The 22,003-nt window shown below is 43.3% G+C and overlaps 1 protein-coding gene across 3 annotated transcripts in view; it reads right to left on the reverse strand.

Moving 5' to 3' along the window:
* ITPR1 (inositol 1,4,5-trisphosphate receptor type 1) overlaps positions 1-22,003 on the reverse strand; it is a 321,821-nt gene that overhangs the window by 140,193 nt on the left and 159,625 nt on the right. For all 3 annotated transcript variants that reach the window (XM_045530791.1, XM_045530793.1, XM_045530792.1), the window contains 11 exons: positions 19,473-19,611; positions 18,704-18,758; positions 17,373-17,538; positions 17,127-17,297; positions 16,580-16,645; positions 15,732-15,869; positions 12,493-12,618; positions 8,856-9,056; positions 7,061-7,312; positions 3,123-3,248; positions 178-306 (listed from right to left, as the gene is read on the reverse strand). In XM_045530791.1, coding sequence (XP_045386747.1) covers positions 178-306; positions 3,123-3,248; positions 7,061-7,312; positions 8,856-9,056; positions 12,493-12,618; positions 15,732-15,869; positions 16,580-16,645; positions 17,127-17,297; positions 17,373-17,538; positions 18,704-18,758; positions 19,473-19,611 — 1,569 coding nt within the window. The remainder of the gene's footprint in view (positions 1-177; positions 307-3,122; positions 3,249-7,060; positions 7,313-8,855; positions 9,057-12,492; positions 12,619-15,731; positions 15,870-16,579; positions 16,646-17,126; positions 17,298-17,372; positions 17,539-18,703; positions 18,759-19,472; positions 19,612-22,003) is intronic.

Consider the following 22,003-nt stretch of genomic DNA (forward strand, 5'->3'; position numbering starts at 1 on the left):
AACATCCTCAGGTACTTCTCTGGCGGAGAGACCGTGAGAGCCGTCCTCCACCAAGAGAAAAGCATCTTTTATTAATGCCTCGCAGAGCGGCGCATTGACAGCTGCTCACTCCCAAATTAGCAGCAGGCGCAGCGGCTGAAGGTCTGCGAGGATCTGCTCTGCCTTGGTATTTCTTACCTGCAAAGTCGTACTCTGGTCTGAGAAGGGAGAGCTGAAGAAGGTAGTCACAATACTCATGACAATTTCGGTCACGTACTTCTCCAGAATTGAGTCGGCGTGTTTCCTGTCACTTGTGTTGTTACAGGCCTGGAAGATAATTGGGAGTTGGCAACCTTGTACCAAAACCTACACCAAAATACTGAGAAATCTGAGAACCCCCTCCTGCTGATTACCCTTAACAATGAAAAAAAAAAATGCCTGCAAGTCAATATTTCTCCCCCTAAGAGATAACAATAATAAAATAATAAATCATGGAAAAAGAGAAGCAGATCAGCTTGGATATCATGATGTAGAATCACAAAACATTAAAATTGACATGGGATTAACAAGGCCATCACTTGCAACTTCCTACCCGTGTCTGGCAAATCTAAAACCCCAAAGGGAAGTAAGAGGCATAATATTAATAACTACAGGGGCCTTAAGTTTCCCCTAAAAGTTGACTGCCCTCCTGGTTAAGCCATTCTCCTACTCTAGGCCATGGTTCCTCATCCAACTGAGGTCCAGCATGCATGACAGCCTCCAATCCTACAACACTCTTCCATTCAGTAGAAATTTTACTGATATACAACATTGTTCAGAATAGCAGACCATGGTTCAGAATAACTGACTATACAGGTTTTGGGATGAGGAGACATCTGAGATTTCATCGATAGCTACTTAATTTTGCTGCTTAGAATAAGATTAGCCATTTACAGGGTTAAAGAACAAAAGTTTTTAAATCAAGGTTTTTTTGGTTTTTTTGGTTTTTTTTTAAGAGCGACGGTCTCGCTCTGTTGCCCAGGCTGGAGTGCCAGTGTGGCTCGATCATAGCTCACTGTAGGCTTGAACTTCTTGGCTCAAGCAATCCTTCTGCCTTAGCCTCCCAAGTAGCTGGGACTACAGGCACGGACCACATCTGGCTAATTTTTTTAAAGATGGGGTCTCACTATGTTGCCCAGGTAGGCCTCAAACTCCTGGCCTCAAGAAATCCTCCCATCTCAGCCTCCTAAAGTACTGGGATTACAGGCATGAGCCACTGCACCTGACCTCTTCAAATCAGGTTTTATTACCAAATTTATTAGTTCTGTAATTTGAAATATAAAATTGCTTATAATAAAGAAAATGAAGTGAAGGATTTAAAAAATCAAATTTTAGTAAGAGACATTCATGTTCTGACCTTAAATACTAAGCAGTTTGAGAATACATGCAAAGAATGAAATTAACTGATTTTACAGCATTTCTGAACAATTTAATGCAGGGTTCAGAGCAAAGTAACGACTGGTGATTGTCTTTATAAATAAAGTTTTATTGGAACACAGCCATGCCTGTTTCTCATGGCTGCTTTCATGCTATGCAGGCAGAACTGAATAGCTGTGACAGAGATAAATGGCCCACAAAACTGAACATATTTACTATCTGGTCCTTTACAGAAAACTTCACAGAGCTCTGGCTTAAAGAAACAAAGTAGGGCTGGGCGCGGTGGCTCACGCCTGTAATCCTAGCACTCTGGGAGACCGAGGCGGGAGGTTCGTTTGAGCTCAGGAGTTCAAGACCAGCCTGAGCAAGAGCGAGACCCCGTCTCTACTAAAAATAGAAAGCAATTATATGGACAACTAAAAAAAATATATATGTATATAAAGTTAGCCGGGCATGGTGGCGCATGCCTGTAGTCCCAGCTACTCGGGAAACTGAGGCAGTAGGATCGCTTGAGCCCAGGAGTTTGAGGTTGCTGTGAGCTAGGCTGATGCCACGGCACTCACTCTAGCCCGGGCAACAGAGTGAGACTCTGTCTCAAAAAAAAAAAAAAAAAGAAAAGAAAAGAAAAGAAACAAAGTAGGCCTCCCATTTCAAACCCCAAACTCCTAGACTAACGGGATTCAAAGACTGGAAGGAATATGAAATTTTTAAAAAAGTATGTCTCTGACACCAACTGACTAGTGTTCAATCTAGTCCTCCCGTACACGGAAAGTAAGTTCTCGCAGGCTTCTTGCCTCATACTGGTAATTGCACAATCAAGCAGATAATACCACATTCTAGAATTCTATTATACAATGTTCCTTTTTTTTTCTTTTTAACATCACAGTGTTTCTGAAATTGCAATGTATCTCACAATTATTCTCTGAAAACATCTTCTTATCTACCCCACTTCCCCACCTTCCCCACCACATAACTCATATTCAGTCCAGCATGTGCTTTGTTATGTGGTAGTCTTGAGGCTTCAGAATGAACAGCAAGCTCAGTGCAGAGCCAAGTTGGGTGTCCTGAAGGCCACCACGAGTCTGGGTCAGGAAAGCAATAAACGGAAGGAGAAGTGCTTTGCAGAATCTTCCCTTACAGATCGCACGAGACAAATGCTCAGGCTCAGGGACGTGTTCTTCAAGCACAGACATGTTATCAAGGAAAAGAAATCCTTATAAATTCCATTTTAATATGCCCAGGTTATCATTCACAAATCAATCCATAGGGGTCAAATGAAAACCAGAAATAGTAAAACTCAGTGGAAATCAAACAGAGGGGAGGGGGAGGAGGGGAGGGGGAGAAGGGGAGGGGCAAAAACCTACCTAATGTGGGTACTGTGAACACTATTTAAGGGTTCACACCTTTAGCCAGGAGTCTAGCATTACAAAAGTGATCCATGTAATCTACAACATTTGTAGCCCCTTAATATTTTGAAATTTAATAAAAAGAAAACCAGAAATAACCTAGCCTCCCTGAAGCTTGATAAATAAAATCTATTCTCAGCCAAGCAAAAGGTAAGAAGAAAGGAGACATTAGAAAGGATAACAGTCACAAATGCCTCCTCATGCCACAAATTAGAGTAGAAACGATACGGCTGTTTTCCTGATGTCTGTACAGGGATGCGAGAGAGACACACACTCTCTCTCTCCCTCTCTCTCTGTCCCCTTAGTTCCAGAGAGCCTTACCCTGCAGATGTCTACAAGGAAATTCTCGAACAATTTCCACATGTGATTGCTGGTGTAAATCTCCTTCATTTCCACCTCAGTATCCACATAGCAGTGATTCAGGAAGTTAATGTATGCAATTTTAACCTGCAAGATACAAACAAGCTTTTCTGAAAAATCAACTTGGTATGTGTGGAACTGATTAGTTGCTTCATCTTCATGGTGACAACGATGGACCAAGAAAGATGGTCATTCTATTCCTCTGCCAACTTTCGTATCTATCATTTTTTTATATTTGAAATTCACAATTATAAAATTAAAAACCATAAAGCTTTTGGAAGAGAATATTTTCATGACCTCAGGATAAAGAATGAGGCAAAAACTCTGACCACAGAACAGGGATAAGTTTGACTATATTAACATTAATACTTTCTGTTTATGAAAAGGCATCGTTAAAAAATAATTAGATGGCACCAGTTGGGAGATGTCTGCAATGCACACAGCAATGAAGAATGCCTACAGATCTGTGCATATAACACAGACACCTCAGGAGAAAAAGTAAGCAGAAAGTCTTATCAGATATTTTCTTAAAGGAATATCAAGTGTCTAAAAAACACATAGAAAGGGGCTCAACTTCATTTAGGAATTAGGACATAGAAATTAAAAGCCACTATGATTAATGAATACATATGTCTACACAAAAACTTGTAAACAAGTGTGCATAGCAGCATTATTCACAACAGTCAAAATGTCAAAGCAATCCAAATGTCCATCAACTGATGGAGGAACAGAATGTGGTGTATCTATATAACGGAGTATTACTCAGCAATATAAAGGAATGACGTACTGACATATGCTACAACTTGCATGAACTTTGAAAGAAATCATGCTAAGTGAAAAACTCCAGTCACAAAGACCACAACAGTATGATTCCATTTATAGGAAATGCCCAAAATAGGCAAATCCACACGTACAGAAAGATTAGCCGTTGCCTAGGATTAGGGGTTTGGGGAGGAAATGCTGCTGAGTGACTGCTAATGGGCATGGTGTTTCCTTTGGGGTGGTGAAAATATTCTATAATAGATTGTGATAGTGACTTCATAACCCTGTGAATATATTAAAAACCACTGAATGGTACACTTTAAATGAATGAATCACACAGAATGTAGACATCTCCACAAAGCTTCCAAAATTTAAAACAAGCCACTATGAGATACTGCTTACACAACCAACACATTGAAAAAAAATTGTTAAAGGATCTGATAATAGCAAATGCTATCAGGGATGGAAGGAGGGATGGCAACTGGAGCAATTATGCTGTAAACAATTGGATATTATCAAGTCAAACTGAAAAAATGCACCCCACAAGCCCACACTCGCACTTCTGAGTATACACACGCCCTGGACAGAAGTGGACACGTGTGGGCCAGGAAGCATGCACTGGTCCCAAGGGCTGGACGCAACAGAAGCATGGAAAATCATATCATGGTGCCATGAAAGAAACGAATGTTCTAAAGCTGCGGTCCCCAACCCCCACAGACTTGGTCCATGGCCTGTTAGGAACCGGGCTGCAGAGCAGGAGGTGAGCAATAGGCCAGCAAGTGAAGCTTCTTCTGTATTTATAGCCGCCCCCATCACTCTCATCACTGCATAAGCTCCGCCTCCTGTCAGATCAGCAGCGGCATTAGATTCTCATAGGAGCACAAATCCTACTGTAAACTGTGCATGCAAGGGACCTAGGTTGTGTGCTCCTTATGAGAATCTAATGCCTGATGATCTGCGGTGGAGCTGAGGCGGTGATGCTAGTGCTGGGGAGCAGCTGCAAATACAGATTATCATTAGCAGAGGGGTTTGACTCCACAATGAATGTAATGTGCTCGAATCATTCCAAAACCACCTTCTCCATCCCCCCGGCCCTCGCACTGTCCACGCAAAAATCGTCTTCCATGAAACAGTCCCTGGTAGCAAAAAGGTTGGGGACCGCTGCTCTAAAGCAAAGGAAATGGATACAGCTACGCACATCAGGATGTATGAACCTTCACAACACAAAGCTGAACTTAAAAAGACACAAAATGATACATAAAGGAAGTTCAAAACCTTATAAAACTAGATTATATTCTTTAGGGATGGATGTATACAGAAAAGCAACTGTGAGATTACACAAAAGTCAGCTCATGGTTACCTTCAGAGGGAGCCCTTCGGGGGGAAGCTGAAGACAGGAAAGGGGTGTGGGGGAGGTTTCTGCTGTGTTTCTTGACTTGGGTGGTGGTTATGAAGCTGTTCTCTTTATAATCATTCTACTATACAATTTAGATTTGTATACTTTTCTGTACTTCTGTTGTATTTCAAATAAAAAAGGGTAAAAAACAAACCAAAGCTTGTTATAATACTATAGTCCCCTCATCCCTAATACTAGTTGTAATATTCTACCTCCCTTATCCATAACAAGAGAAAATTGAAACTATTTTGAAATACTGTTTTCATCTATCAGATATATGAGAATCCAAAAGTTTGATCACACACTGTGTGGTCAAGGTTGTGTGAAAAATGCAATTATTACTTATTATTATCTCATCCTATTATAAATTAGTTCAACACTCACAGAGGGCAATTATGCTGGAATGTTTACCCAACAGTAAAAAAGGAATCTGGAATCTATGAACTGATTTGGAAAGAAATTATAGTGTTAAGGTACAGGATAGTGACCTTTTGTATTTATAAAAAAAGGGGGTGGGGAAATAAAGCTCTATACTGCATGGGCTTACATGCAAAACTCTGGAAGGATATACAAGAACATAGTAAATTATTTTCTGTGGGGGGAGAATAGATTTAAGAGAGTTTTCATGGTTTACCCCTTTATAGTCTTTGATACGTGAACTTTCCAAAATGTACAGTCATGTGCTGCATAACGACACTTTGGTCAACAAGGGACTGTATATATGATAGCAGTCCCACGATATGATAGTACTGTATTTTTGCTGTACCTCTTCTATGGGTAGGTATGTTTAAATACACAAATCCTTACCGTCGTGTTGCAATTGCCTACAGTGTTCGGTACAGTCACGTGCTGTACAGGTTGCCGCCTAGGAGCAGCGGGCCCTGCATACATCCTAGGTGTGCAGCAGGCTCTGCCATGGAGGTTTGTGTAAGTGCACTCTACGGTGTTCACACAACAGGAAAATCATCTAATGATGAGCTTCTCAGAACACACCCCCCTTGTTAAGCCACACATGACTGTATTAACTTTTCACAAGAAATATAATAACATAACAAATAATACATTTGATAGTGCTACATATGCTATATATACTATATATATTTAGTTTAAAATATAAGCTAATTTTAAATATTTTGAAACATACAAGGAGAAAATATATACTATATGATCCGATTTTTGTTAATAACCAGTATGTATGAAGAGAGAAAAAGGAAACCTGGAAGGATTAACTTCAAAACTTAGTTACTTGTTGTGAGTAGTAGAATTATAGATTATTTTTATTTTCTTATTGATTACCTGTAGCTCTTAATTTTTTTAATAATGGTTAGTCAGTATTTCTGCAATAAGAGTTTTTGTTTTAAAGGATTAACTTACAGACTGAGTCTACATTCACAGGAACTATATTGCAACCCACTCTCAATCTCATTTCTGAGAAGTTCATTCAGGGCCCATCCTCTTTGCTCAACAGCCTGAATTAGTTCTGCAGAGCTGAAGCTTTTTCGCCCCAGCTCTTCTTCAGGAGACAGAAGCAAAGACTGCCTTTCCCCATGTTCTTTCACATGAAATCAATGCTCGAGAAAATGTTGTTTCCGTGAACTGAAATCCCACTACAAGATGAGCTGCTGGTCTGGGACTGTGGGGGCTCACCCAGACCACCCACCAGGACTCTCCACCAAGCCATGGCCCCACACACCACGTAGAGAGGGGACAAGACGGGTGTCCCCGCGCTGGGCTCACTCACCTCGGGGATGCAGTCCTCGTGGGTGACCACGCGAACGATGTCATCCAGGGGGAGCAGGGAGTTGCACTTTATCTCCGTGTAGACGTTCTTGCCCTCTGTGCATACAGCCAAGAGCTCGACCAAGTGGATGTGGTACATGAGAGGGCTATTCTCATCCATCCGGTCCCGCTCCGACCGCATCATCTGGATCAGAGTCTGGAAAGAGGCTCTGTCGTTGTAGAACACAAGGACGTCCTCTCCTGAATTGACCAGCTACAAAAAGGACAGGGCTTGTTTATATTACAAGCTTGCAGGGGTGGAGGCAGAATAACAAAATCTATTCGCAGAGAAAGAAAGGTGTTCTGTTAGCATTTACCTTCCTAAATCAGTCTTATACCTATATTACACTAAACTCATCTAGGTTGCATTCGTTTATAGAAGTGAACAAGTAAAAATCTTCAGCATCATAATTTTAATCTACAGAGATAAAAATAAAACAGTGGCCATAAAAAAATATTAGGGGGAAAGAAAATCTGCATTAACTTATCAAGTGGAAATACAGATTGCAAGCTTGCACTTGTCTTTCCAAATGTAATAATTAGGCCATATTTTTTTCTTGTTTTAAATGTTTCCATCTTCTTTTTACACCTTTCTAAAGTATCTCCTTTAGAAGTCTTTTATCCACTGTCTTATCTCTTCCATCACAAATTATCCACTTCTAATTAAGATAGACCCTCCTCCCAAAACACATTAAAAAGTCAAGGCCTTCCTATTCATAACCTGTGCCCTAAGGTGTGTGGCTTCTTACAAGTCTATGTAAGGACAAATCAATGTCAGCACTACATAAAATACAAAGATCCAAAAAGGGCTGGCACAGAAGTCAAGAGCTCTAATCATGAGCCAGATGCCAAGATACACTCTTCAGATGGATTCCCTGCGTTTCAGTTTCTTCATCTGCAAAAATTGGGACAATACCTAACCCATGGTGCTGTCATGAAGATTAAATAAATCGGTATATATATATTGCTCAGAACAGGGCCTAGATATGACAGGCTTCCAAAAAATGTTAGCTATTAATGTCACCATCATCTCATTTAATCCTCATAGCCACTCTTCAAGTCAATCCTGCTGTGCTTTCACTTTATGGAAAAGCTCACTGAGGGTTTGAGAGCTCAAGTAACACATCCCACGGCCGGTAAAGGGGTTCAGCTGACATCTGCAGCCCAGGTCGAGCCACCCCTTAATCACACCACCCTACCTGCCACTGGAGCTAGAGTGCAGATGGGATTATAAATCCAAGTGATAGGTGGATTTACTCGACATTTCATTTTTTAAAAAGGTGGAAGGATTAAAGTCAAGTCACGTGGGTGGCAGAGTGGGCCTTTCTGATCAGAGACAACACCCATAGGTGCCGACTTCCCATAACGAACCAAATGAGACATTTCCTCGATTCCACAGATTAGCTGCTCCTTGAGAATCATCAGGCAAAAAAATTTCAGCTTCATTAGATGAATAATTTTTTTAAAAGTCCTAATCCACAAGAAGGGAAGCTGTTCCGGCTGACTGGGTCCTAACCACATTTAATCTCCATTCTCTATATTTTAGTTCATCTTTCCTCTTTTTTTTCTCCCAACTAGAAGAATCCCAGCCAAGCTGCCTTAGAATCAATAGATTTATTGAGATCACACACACAAGTACTTTCCTGCCCTTCCATATAGCTCCTCAAGAGGGTGCAAGTTCATACAGACAAGATTAAATAATTTTAAAATTTCTGCAGAACACCAGATGAAGGTATATAGAAATATATGATTGTCACCTCAGCCATGACCATATCTTGGCACTTCTTAATAAATTTCCCTTCTGCCTTGACAATCGTCTGCAAGAACTTTATGTACTGGACGTTCCGGCCGTGAGTTTCTATGCAGTGAACGAAATGCTGAACAACTCTCTCGTTGATCTCACTGCAAAGCTGGAAGTTATTCATGAAGATGTGCTGCATCGTGAGTGCCTCCAGGATCTGGCACAAGAATAGGGACGAGAGCACAGGGAAATGGTCAAAAGGAAGATAGAAGAGACTAAAAAAGTGAGAAAAAGAAGCATTTAAACCCATGAAGACATGTTTCTCCATTCCTGCTTTTGTACTGCCTACTTTCATGGTAAAGTTTTTCAATGACATATAATAAACACACAGAAAAGTAAATAAATATTATTCAACTAAACAGATTAAAAAGGGAACATTAGCACCCAGATCAACAAACAAAACACGCCTCCTGTATGCCCCAGCCCATAGGTTACTCTCTTGACTTCTATTACCATAGATTAGTTTTGTCTGTTCTTGAACTTCATGCCCTCTTCACTGATATGTATGTTCTAGGGCAGGAATATATGACAATGTGTTTATCTATTCTATGGGCATTTGGGGTACTACACACTTTTGATAAGTGGTAACACTGCTAGTATTACAAATATTAAAATACAGTTGCTCTGAACATTCTTATGCATGTCTTCTGGTAAACTTAACATATGCATTTCTGTTGGGTTTACATCCTAGAGCAGAATTGCTGGGTCTCAGAGGATAAATACGTTTGGCTTTAGAAGGCACTGCCAAACAGCTTTTGAAAGATGTTAACAATTTACATTCCACATTACAGCTGTTCCATATCCTTGCCAACACTTTTGTATTGTCAGTCTTTTTAATTTTAGTCATATCTTAACGTGCATATATAACTTCGTTTGCATTTCTCTGGTGACTAATCACGTTGAGCACTTTGTCATATTTATTGGCCATTTGAATACCCTGGAGTGTTCATTCCAGTTTTTTGCCAGTTTTTAAAGTGGGTTGTCTTTTTCCTCACTGACTTTTTTGAGTCTGTTATACATATTCTGGATATGAACTCTTTGCTGATCACATGCATTGCAAATGTCTCCCACTCTCTGGCTTGCCTTTGGATGCTCTTAATGGTGTCATTTGATGAACAGAAGCTCTTAATTATAAAAAAATCTAATTTATCGGTATTTTCCTTAATAATTAGTGTTGTTTGCATACTGTGCAAGAAAACTTTGCCTATAACACAGTCCTGAAGATATTAGTATATTATCTTCTAGAGGCTTTGTTTTTCACTTTTTACCCAGAGTTGCTGAATTTTACTTTTGGTGTGAGGTAGAGGCTCTAAATCTTTTTATCTTTTGCCTTTTCTTTCTCTTAACATGAAAAGAGGGAGTATAGGTTGAGTATCCCTTATCTGAAATGCTTGGGACCAAAACTGCTCTGGATTTCAGAATTTTTGCTTTATACCTTCCCAGTTGAGTATCCCAAATCCAAAAATCTGAAATTTGAGCATCATGTTAGCACCTAAAGGTTTCAAATTTTGGAGCATTTTTGATTTTCAGGTTTGGGCTGCTGAACCTGTATTACCCTACAATTCATCAATCCTTTTTCTGGAAAGCGTTAGCAGTGTTAATGAATGAGTATGTGTGTACGTATTTATGTGTTAGGTTGGTGCAAAAGTAACTGCGGTTTTGGACCATGAATTTTAAATCATTATAACTAGGCTCAAACACATATGTATTAATTAAAACAGGAACCATTACAATCAACACATTTTTATCAATGAGAAATAAGTTTCTTTATTCCTGTAGCATAAAAATCTGTGCTCCGTGATTCCACAAACTCCTGGAAAGCATTTTCTGTATCCTGCTGATTGTGAAAGCGTTTTCCCTGCAAACACTTGTCGAGATGCTTGAAGAAGTGGTAGTCGCTTGGTGAAAGGTCAGGTTAATATGGCGGATGAGGCAAAACTTCGTAGCCCCATTTGTTCAACTTTGGAAGTGTTGGCTGTGCAACATGCAGTCGGGCATTGTCGTGGAAAGGAACTGGGCCCTTTCTGGTGACCAATGCCAGCTGTAGGTGGTGCAGTTTTCGGTGCATCTTACCGATCTGCTGAGCACACTTCTCAGATGCAACGGTTTCACTGGGATTCAGAAAGCTGTAGTGGATCAGACCCGCAGCAGATCACCGAACAGTGACCATGACCTGTTTTTGGTGTAAGATTGGCTTTGGGAAGTGCTTTGAAGCTTCTTCTCAGTCCAAACAGTGAGCTGGTTGCCACTGGCTGTCGTATAAAATCCACTTTTCGTTGCACGTGACAATCCGATTGAGAAATGGTTCGCTGTTGTTGCGTACAAGAGAAGATGACACTTCAAAATGACGATTTTTTTTATTTTCAGTCAGCTCATGAGGCACCCACTTATCAAGCTTTTTCACCTTTCCAATTTGCTTCAAATGCTGAACAACTGTAAAATGGTCAACCTGGAGTTCTTCAGCAACTTCTTGTTAGCTGGTAAGAGGATCAGCTTCAACGATTGCTCTCAATTGGTCTTTGTCCACTTCCCATGGCCGGCTGCTGCGCTCCTCATCTTCAAGCCTCTTGTCTCCTTTGCAAAACTTCTTGAACCTCCACTGCACTGTGTGTTCGTTAGCAGTTCCTTGGCCAAGTGCGTTGTTGATGTTGCGAGTTGTCTCCATTGCTTTACAACCCACTTTGAACTCAAATAAGAAAATTGCTCGAATTTGCTTTTTGTCTAACATCATTTCCATATTCTAAAATACATATAAAACAAACAGCAAGTAATGTCATTGACAAAAAAACATAAAGCGAGAAGTGCACATTAAAATGATGTCTAACATAACATTAAGAATGTATTCCAATATCAAATGGCAAATTTCAACAATGCTAAAACCACAATTACTTTTGCACCAACCTATACATGTACAAAGATGTCCTTTGTAGTATTGTTTACAAAGTCAAAAACTAGAGATTGCCTAATTGTCCATTAATATAAGAATGGTTTTTAAAAAATTACAGCCATTCTATGGAATGTCACTTAGCCATCAAAAAGAAAGAGAAAATTTTATGTATCTCTTATTTCAAAGGCAGCCAAGATATCTTGAATGAAAAAAGCAAAATGCAAGACAATGTGCAGTATGTGGCATCATTTTTCTTTAAAAAAATGTATAATACACATACATTTTAAACAACATATTTAACAAACTAACAAGTAATGTAGATATGTTTTATATGAATATATTATGTATTTGTACAAACAGAAAACTTCATGCATGATCTCAGGAAAATGTGTCTGGAAAGTGAGACTTAGCACTTCTGTGTTGCTGAAATTTGATAGAAGAGATGTTATTAGGAAAAAATAGAAATGTTTCTTATTGCTTCTACCACCTTCCTCCTTCCTCCACCCCCGACCCTCTGGCCATCCTGTGCCCCAAAAGATGATGAGTATTTATGTCTTCCTGATAATGGTAAAAATGTTCCCATTTGGAATGAATGATACATTATAAAAAGCCCCAGAAGCCACAACAGCAAAAGAACAAGCTGTTCCTCTTCCCTCTTTCCTGCCCTCCTCCCCCCTCAGATTTGTACCCGGGCCTCAAATCTTACCCCTGGGTTGAGAAACAGGTTTATGTGTTTATGTAGCAAAGCTTGATTCTGCTGGTTGCCCGCGCAGAAATTCTGCAGAAATTCATGAGCCAGCCTCATTATCTCCTGCATCTTGGTATCTTCGGCCTGTGTGGGAGGAGGCAGATGAAAGGACAGATCAGTTGCTAGGCCAGGAGACCAGCTTCTCCCACGCGTAATGCTTCTGCTAACGCGGGAGTCAGGGGGTGTCTGCTGAGGACCCGCTGCAGGTGCATACTGAGTGTCGTACTGCCGACCCTGAAAAGCAGCCAGTAACTCATTTGTGCCTCATCCATGAAAACGAAGATTGCACCGGGGGACAAGGCGAGCAGCACAGAGTGAAAGCTAACACAGAGCCTCTGCCAGTCCCCTGCCCAGCAACAGCTGGACTTTGGAACCTCCTACTTCTGCAAACAGGGACTGGCAGCAGAGCAGGGGCCAGCTTCCTCACGACGGTGAGTGCTCACTTCCCATACTTACCTTTTTCAGTTGCCCAACCAATGGCACATAAGTTTTGGCAGTAGATAACGTGGCAGAGTGGAAATCTCCTTAGATTATAAACTAGGGCAGGCGCAGTTGCCCTAACTCATTTCCTTGCCACCTCAGGGATGATTTTTAACCTAAGACTTCATTTTCCCATCTGCAGAATGGGGACAATACCTGCCCTGGCATTTCACATGGGTGACTGTGTGATTCTCACACACAAAATTACGTGACTCTCATTTCATACATTAAAAGCATAAACTCGGTATTTATAAAGAATTAAATATCCTGTAATAAGACAAAGACATAAAACCTACTGCCATTTTGCCTAATTCTGAACAAGCAAACATTCAAGACAGTAAAAACAGAGTAAGAATCCCTAAAATGGAAACCACCCTTCATATTCATACAGCCCACACCAGTCTTCCTAGGTCTTCGCAGCCATAACCTCCTCCCAGAGGCAGGGAGTTGTGGCAGCTGGGAACACAGGCCCTGAAACCAGACTGCCTCACTCTTTCCCACATCTACAACTTCACGGTTGTGTGACCCGGAGCAAGTTACTTAACCTCTCGGGGCCTCAGTTTTCTCATCTGTCAAATGGAGACAATAAAAGTGCACACTTTACATGGCTGTTAGGAAGATTAAATGAGAAAACTCACATGATGTGCTTATAAAAGCATTTACTTGGTAAGTGTTAGCTGTTGGTTGTGGTCTAGACTGACTTCAGCAAACCTGTTCTTAAAAGGCAAGACAATAAATATCTTAGGTTGAGTGGGTCAAGAGGCAAAGTCAAGGACATTATGCAGGTACTCATGTAACTATTTTTTAAAATGTAACAACCACTCTTAGCTGACATGCCATACAAAAACAGGCAGTGGGCTGGATTTGGCCTATGTCTGTGGTTTGCTAACCCCTGGTCTAGAAACAACTCTGAGAAAACAGGACACATCTGTCAAGAAGTCAAAGAAGAAATCTGAGCTACCAGCTTCGACAATCCACCCAAAACAAGAAAATTACAGAGGACCTTAGGAACTAGTCCCGGTATGGTGGAGTGGGGCAATACATTTGCCTCTCATTAACGGGGGGACTGGTGAACCCTCTAGCTCCATGAAACCAGAGGCTGGGGACCGACAGCCACTGCCGGCTGACAGAAGCAACAGTGAGCAGTTCTGCACACCCCACTCCTTCTACTAAAAAAAGGATCAGCCGGCACACAAGGTGACTAAAGAGCCTTTGTGGTTTGAAGTGGATTTTTACAAGGCAGGAAAGCTCCAATGACATCACATATCATACCACAAGAGGTTACCTGTTGGGGGACCCCTCCACTGTTCTCCCCGACTGGGATGTCTGTGCCTATCCAAAAGCAAACAAAGAAAAGCACATGCGCGGGCACACACACGACGCTTTGCCTTTGAGCCACCAATTCCAAACAAGTCTGGTTACTGGTAACATGAAGGCACGCCTCTCATTAAGAAAACTGATGATAATTTTAAGACAACGCTGTGGTCAGAGAAATATGTCCTCACGTTGTTTACACATAGGGGGACAGACCAGCTTGTTGGTTCTAGTCTGAATGCCAGCCACAGTTTGGATGCCACGCACACCTGTATTAACTGCAAGTTAGCCAAGGACCCAACCTATGAGAGGAGTTAAAGCTTGCACTTTATTTGTGGCTGCTGAAAGGCCTGACCTGCCTGAATCACATGGTCCCATGTGACTGAGGAAGAGGCTCCTCTGCGGGGAACCTACCGGAGCGTAGGCAGCAGGCCCGAGCTCCACTGCGGAGCAGAGCTGGACCCACAACGCGTAGCTGTGTCCTCCGGGCAAGTCGCCGAGCCTCTCCAGCTGCAGTCTGCTCATCGAAAGTGGGGCGGACTACAGCACCACCCACCTCGTCCCTGACTCTTGAGGATGACATGAGCTAACAAGTACAGAGGCCACAGCGCCCGGCACCCTGGGAGCACTCGGCAGTGAGCCTCCGTCAGCAAGTCGTCTCTCTGGCAGCTGCTGGTCAACTCTAGAAACCCGAGTCTAAAGCCCTGGGCTCTAAACCACTCCAAGCCTCAGTCTCCTTATCTATCACGAGGACACAACACGAATACCCCACTGGCCTTTGCGGGCCTGAATGATTTTGCGAGCGCCTCATCAGCCTGCACAGATGAAGAGCACTGCCATCCGCTCCCGCCTCCCTAAATCCAGTCTCCGTCCGTGGCAAACGCTAACGTGAAAGATGGCAGGCAAAGTACAACTGCCAGCAACAGACAAGACGACTTGGATCAAGGCATCTCCTGGTAGATGCAAACACTGAGCAGCTGTCAGATACCAGCGAGGACCTCAAAGTGGGCAAGTTCCATTTTCCCACCTGCACTTAAGGACTTGTAGTGCTTAAACTGCTCGAGGAACACTGCCAGAGAAACTAACGCACCAGCCCACGTGCAGCCCCGCCTGTGACCTGGTAAGAGACCACGCTGTCTCCACCCAATGTGGCTCAGGAGTAAGGGAGAGGAAATGGACACTTCTTTCTTGATACAATCTTAAAATTGGGGATGAGGATAGTCTATGGGTGTTTGGTTTTATTTTCATGATGCTGTTTCATATAAATTACTCAAGGTGGCTTTGTAGTCATGACAGCCACATGAGCTGCACTTCTTCACCAACGACCCAAACAGAAAGGGTTTGCGGAAACGCAAGGGTCTGTCCCACGCTGGGAGCTGCGGCCGCGTGTGGGGCCCACTCACCTTCTCGTAGGGAATCTGCAGCAGCTCCAGCACCACGGCGTGCGCGCCCATGTTCCGCAGCAGTCGCTGCTGCTGCTTCCTGCTCTTCCGCACGGTCGCGCTCTCCTGGACACAGAGTTTGCTGAGTCGAATCAAGATCTGGGGGAAAGAAAGAAATGAACCTCAGAAAACTAGGAACTAGAGTTGGAAAAAGAATGTAAGGGGTCATGCTGGACAGGGAGACAAAAGGGATCAAAAATGCATTAAAAACCTAAAACGGAGGGAATTCCTCCAATATGTAGCAACTCTGCCGACTGCATCAAACCAAATCCGTGTTAAGATTAAGAACACGTCTTCCAGAACAAGCACTGGGTTAAGACTTCAACAGCAAGTGGGGCGGCTGCAGAAAGACTGCTGCAAACGGTGCAGCCTGGCACGACTGCTGCTCTGGGGTAGAGCACACAGAGCTCCCAGGCCCCCAACTTTGAACCACCTGTGCAAAGATTTCTAAAGAACTACAGTTCTCACTGGGGACACTGCGCGCCCGGCCCTGAGATAAATCCTGGACGGTGTATCAGCTGGTCCTTCATTCAATCACAAAGCTTCAGAAATAATGTGGTACGTATAAAAGATTGTCCCAAGAAAAGGTGAGGAAACCGAGGACACACAAATAACATGTGGCAGAGCTGGGTTTGGAGCCCAGACCTGACACTAAAACCCCTGAGCTTAACCTCTGAGCTCTACTTTCTCCCTATTAAACTACATGAAGAAAAAAGCTCACGTCTGTACCTTCAACTTGACCATCCCAAGCTAAAGGTCATTAGAGAATTGACAGAGAAGGAAAAATGGCAGTGGGGGAAGAAACTTACCTCCTTGACCACTCTGTAGTTGTAGCTGCTGGTGCTTTCATGCTTTTGCGACTTGTTATTCCCCTCCTAGGGACCAAAGTGAACACAAGTGTGGTTTGTACAACCCCTGGGCTACTGTCAGTTGGTTAGGGTTAGCAGCACCCTTTCTGAAAGAACGGGAGTTTTATGTTGTTTTCCAACAGCCATGCTGGGTTCATGCCCGAGTCATCTACCTACTCGCAACTCTCCTCCCTTGGGAGCGGATGGTGGGCCAGGCCAGAGCACAGCTCTGTTCCCAAGTGGATCTGTGAGGGAAACCTGGTGCTAAATCACTCAACACTGAAGTCTCCTCTATAAGATTCATGGTGACACAGGAGACACAGCTAAACTGATTTTGTACCTCATTTCCTAGTGAAACACCTGTCACCCTAGCTACTTAACAAGCAGATCTCATGAAAATAAAACACATCCTATAATCTGCACTTATACCTCAAACCAGAGCAGGATGCTTACTTGTTCTGAGAAGCCTACCCATCTACTTTACCGGCGTAACTTGGGTTTCGCTCACCTCTGTTTTCTTATGCTCATTTTCACCAGACACACCATCCATGGTCTCATCGGGGCCCTGCCCTTTGTATACCCAGAGCTCTGACTTTTCCACGATGGACCTCAGCTGATCCAAGTCTTGTTTGATCTGTTTGTAGTTGTCCACGTCTTGGCTGGTAACCAGCAGTTGAACCTAATGAACGCAATCCGTTAGGTGCACACAGCAGCTTCTTGGACACACGACACACAAACGGGCAACCTGAGCTACCTGTTTGAAGGCCTGGAGCACCTCCTGCCTCTGACTGAAGTGCCGAAAGAGAAGCTGCAGGGCCCCTGACACCAGGGGCGGGTAGTCGTGCATTGTCAAGTGGAGCAAGACGCGGAGGAAGGTTCGGCCGCCATGATCATCCAGGTCCAGTGGGGTGTTCTCCTCACTAAAGGAGCATGTGGGAGGGGAAAGGCCCGATGAACCACAGCTGCCTCCGCTCCCGTACCTGGGACCCAGACACACCTGAACTAGTTAGATTTCTAACACGGTATGCTCAAGCCACATGACTTGACTTTTCATACTAACTCCTTTAACAATACAATTTTGCTTTTCTTCAACTATATTGTAGGGGGAGGGGACAATTAAGATGTCACAAAGTCCCTCCCCTCCCACATATGGCCGTGGGATTTGCTTTGACAAATAGGACATTAGCAAATACAATGCAGGCAGAGCCTTAATTAGTGCTTGCACCCTATTGGCTTGTCCCCTTGGGGGAGTCAGCTGCCACACTACAAAGAAGCCCAAGCTAGCCACAGAAGGGGGACAGGGTGGAGGAGAAGGATAGGGAGAGGCCTGACAGGCATCCCTGCCAAGGTGCCAGCCCCAGTCACCACCTCACTACAGCTGCATGACAGACCCAACAGTGCCCAGCAGAAGAACCAGCCAGATTAGCCCTAGCCAACCCAGAGCTGTGAGAAATGGTTGTTGTTTGGATCCTTAAGTTTTTTGGAGTAGTATGTTATACAGCAATAGATAATCAAACCAAGTGTGTCAATTACAAGAACTATGTGCATAGGGTATTTTATGCTGGTAGGTATATCAGTTTCATAATAGTAACATTTTATGTCAAAATTGAGCAAGGTGATACTTTTAAAAGGGCTTCAGACTTTAATATCAGGAACAATGAAAGAAAAGATTGTGCTTTCTTTGTTGCATAGCCTGTAAAGAGCTCAAGGATAAAACAGCCCAGCGCAGCAAAATGACATAATCTCACTAACCTCACTCTGATTTGAGCCCCCCTCTCTATTCTTTCTTTTGACTGTATTTCTTCACCATTTTAAAATAATCTTATAATGTATATGTTTTGGGAAACCTCCATAAATCCTTTCTGTCCTAGGCAGGAAACACACCCCCACCCAGCTCCACCCCCCACGCCAACTGAGATAACTCTGACTTGTGTACTAAGAGTTCCAAAGAAAGCACTAAAACAACTTAATTCCAAAGACTAAATATTTACTAATACAGTCAAGGAAAAGCCTGTGAGAGCTACAGAAGAGCAGTCTTCCCAACTGTAGAACCACCTATAAAACAGTAACTGAAAATATACTTTCCTTCCTCCAAAGATGCCTTCTGCTTGCTCTTCAATGTGTTCAAAGTCAAGAGCACCTGAAAAGTTAGAGAACACAACCTCAGATGCAGGAAGGTCTGAAAATATGATGCTGGCAAATTTATCAAAAAGTTTTACAGGGGCAAAGCTATTGGGTTAACCCCAAATTTTCCAGAATCATATATTACAAAACTCTGAAGCCAGGGTAGCCCAGATGACGCTATCCAATGTCCCACATTCCTGCCATTTTCCCCTCACTGCATGGCCCCCTGCTAAAAGGGAGTGATGACCTTCTCCAAGGAAGCTTGGGCTTGGTACATGGGATTATTTATACCAGTACCCTCTCCCTTACCCTTCACCACTATCTCCTGGGCAGGGCAAAACTTCCAACACGAGTCAAAGCTGCTAGTGCACCATAATGAATCAAAGATGCTAGTGGACAATAAGGTTTCTTGGAGGGTTTTTATTTGTTGTTATTGCTTTCATTTTGGGTTATTGGGGGAGGGTACTTCATAGATAACGGCAACACTAGAAACTTCAGCTGTCTGATGCCTAAGACCCTCCAAGAGGGAAGGAAACAAGATCCATCCCAGGAGGAATCTGGGCTCTTTCAATTATTCCCTTGCCCAAAAAGAGTAATATTGTGTCTTAAAATACAATAATCCTCCAAAACATTCTCATTTTTACCTTTTTTCTACAACTGTTTGGATTCCCAGTTTTCATCAGACCCAGGTCCCACCCCGTGGCTGAAATTCCATTCTGAAATCACTAACCTGGTACGTTACTGGGCCCTTCTTGGCTGCTGTTTCCGGAGGATGTTTCCGAAGTCTGGGAATTGCTTTCATCAAACTCCCGTTTAAATATACACAGGAGGCAGGAGATCCTATAATCCAACCTCACATTCAAAATAAACTAAAGATTCAAGTGGAAATGGAAACAGATTGGTTACATTAACATACCACCTTGAACACTTTGCCAAGCCACTGCACTCTGGCGGGGCCTGGTATCAGCTGCATCAATTACCTTAAGCGCTAAGTGAGTCAAATATTTGGCTTAGATTTCAACAGTCATCTTAACAGCAGCAGACTTCCATGGGGCATGTCAGATCAGCCCACAGCACCTTAGCGTCTAGTGTAAACTTCTGCATCCTGGCAATGAATTTAACTGGAACACTAAATCACTCACTCCCAGCTCCAGCCCCTGTAAAGCATTACTTCATGGCACTAAGTATGGAATGCCAACTCCGGGCTCAACACTGACAAGAGTGAAGTTGCCTACTTTGAATTTAAGAGAATTGACAGAGCTTTGTTTTTACTACTGAAAATTAGCTTGGTTCATATTTTCTGTCTGGTTGTTTCCTCTGATTGAAATATAAGCCCTCGGGGGCGTCTTTCACTTCCTACATTCCCTCACCTTCTATTCCAGCACATGGTCACTTTTTCCAGGATTGTTCCTAGAACCAGGAAGAAAGATCGACCAGCTGGCCTTATTTAAAGATCTCACTGAAATTCTTCCTTGTGTTCTCTCCCTAACTCAGCTTTGCCCTCTTGGCAACCTTCCCCAATCTCAGGGCTGTCACCTCTCCCAGGTGGAGACAGATCCTTGGCCAGCATCCAAGTGTCGGTCTGTGTTTCCTACTGCCTGTTGGACACCCATTTGGTATCCTCCCAGAGACTCAAAGTTAGTGTTGTGCAAAACCAACTGTGATGGTTAATTTTAGGCATCAACTTGACTGGATTCTGGGATACCTAGGATAGCTGGTAAAGCATTATTTCTAGGTATGTCGGCAAGGGTGTTTCTGGAAGAGATTGGCATTTGAATCCGTGGACTGAGTAAAGGAGGTCTGCGCTCACCCAGTGTGGGTGGGCACCATCGAATCCCTCAAAAGCCTGGAAAGAACAAAAAGGTGGAGGAAGAGCAAATTTGCTTTCTTCTGGAGCTGGGACACTCATCTTCTCCTGCCCTCAGACACCAGAGTGCTGGGTTCTCAGGCTTTGGGCCTTGGACTTAGAGTTTCACCACCAGCTCCCCTGCTTCTCAGGCCCTGGGACTCGGATTAAATTACACCACTGGTTTTCCTGGGTCTCAGCCTGCAGGCGACACTGGAATTTCTCAGCCCCCATAACTATGTCACCCAATGCCTTCTTGTGTACCTGCACATATCCTATGGGTTCTGTTTCTCTGGAGAACCCTGACTAACACCCTAACGGTGGCAGTCCTGCCTTAATCTGCTTTCCCACCTGGGCTCCCTTAACCTCAGTCAATCTCAGGATCTTCAGCGCCTCCTGACTGGATACACACATCCGATCAGAGACTGTGCCTGGTGGTTCTCCATCTGCCACTTCTCATGGGAATCTCCCCTGCTGCCATTCATCCCTGCTCAAGTCCTCATCCTTTCCCACCTGGGCCACCAACAGAACCAAATGCATCACACCTACCTCCCAAAGGCGCTTTTTCTTATGTGAGTCCCCTGCTTGAAGACTTTCAAAAGCTCGCCACAGAATAAAGTCTTAACACCTGAGACACCCAGAACTCCCTAGAATGTGGCCCGGTTCTCCCTTGCAATGTCATTTCTGACAACTGCTCTGCAACAGTCTGTGTCTGCCCTGCCCCAGGAGAACTGCTGACTGACCCCACCCCACGACCACCTGCTTCAAGCCCCTCCATCCACCTGAGAAGAGCCTCTCATTTCCATACACACAAAGCCTGTCCACGCTTGAAGGCTCCTCTGTAAAACCTTCTCTGATCTCTACCCTGTGGAGTCATGTGAGAACACTTGTGGCTCAGGAGAACACTTTTCTCACGGTTTCATGTCCAAATGCACACAGCTTCATCGCACTGTACCCTCCTTAGACTATAACCCCTTGTGGATGCAGCCCCTGTCCGAATCCTTTCTGCATTCCTCACGGCACCCAGCAAAGTGCCTCGCACACAGGAGGGGCCGGTAAGCACCTGCGGAAAGAATGACTCAATCGCCAGTCATTCTCACGCCACTACGGTAAGCAGACCTCAAGATGCAACCAAGTTGTGCACTGTGTCATTTCTGATAAGCATACATGACACTAACTTAAGAAACCTTGCTCTACTTTTGGTCTGGCATAAATTCACTAAGGTTTCTCCTTTACTTAAAGCTATTCTTTATTGTCCTAAGCAGACTTTGAGGAGTCCCAATCCTGCTTTCAAAGCATTGGTAAATGTGATCTCAGACTCAAAAAAGAAAAGAAATCCTCAAGTCTATAAAGTCATAAATATCTATTATATCTCCTAGGATTGAGATTAGGTGACATAGGATAAAAGGGAAAGG

Source organism: Lemur catta, chromosome 18, assembly GCF_020740605.2.
Source record: "Lemur catta isolate mLemCat1 chromosome 18, mLemCat1.pri, whole genome shotgun sequence".
In the NCBI taxonomy this organism is placed as follows: Eukaryota; Metazoa; Chordata; class Mammalia; order Primates; family Lemuridae; genus Lemur; species Lemur catta.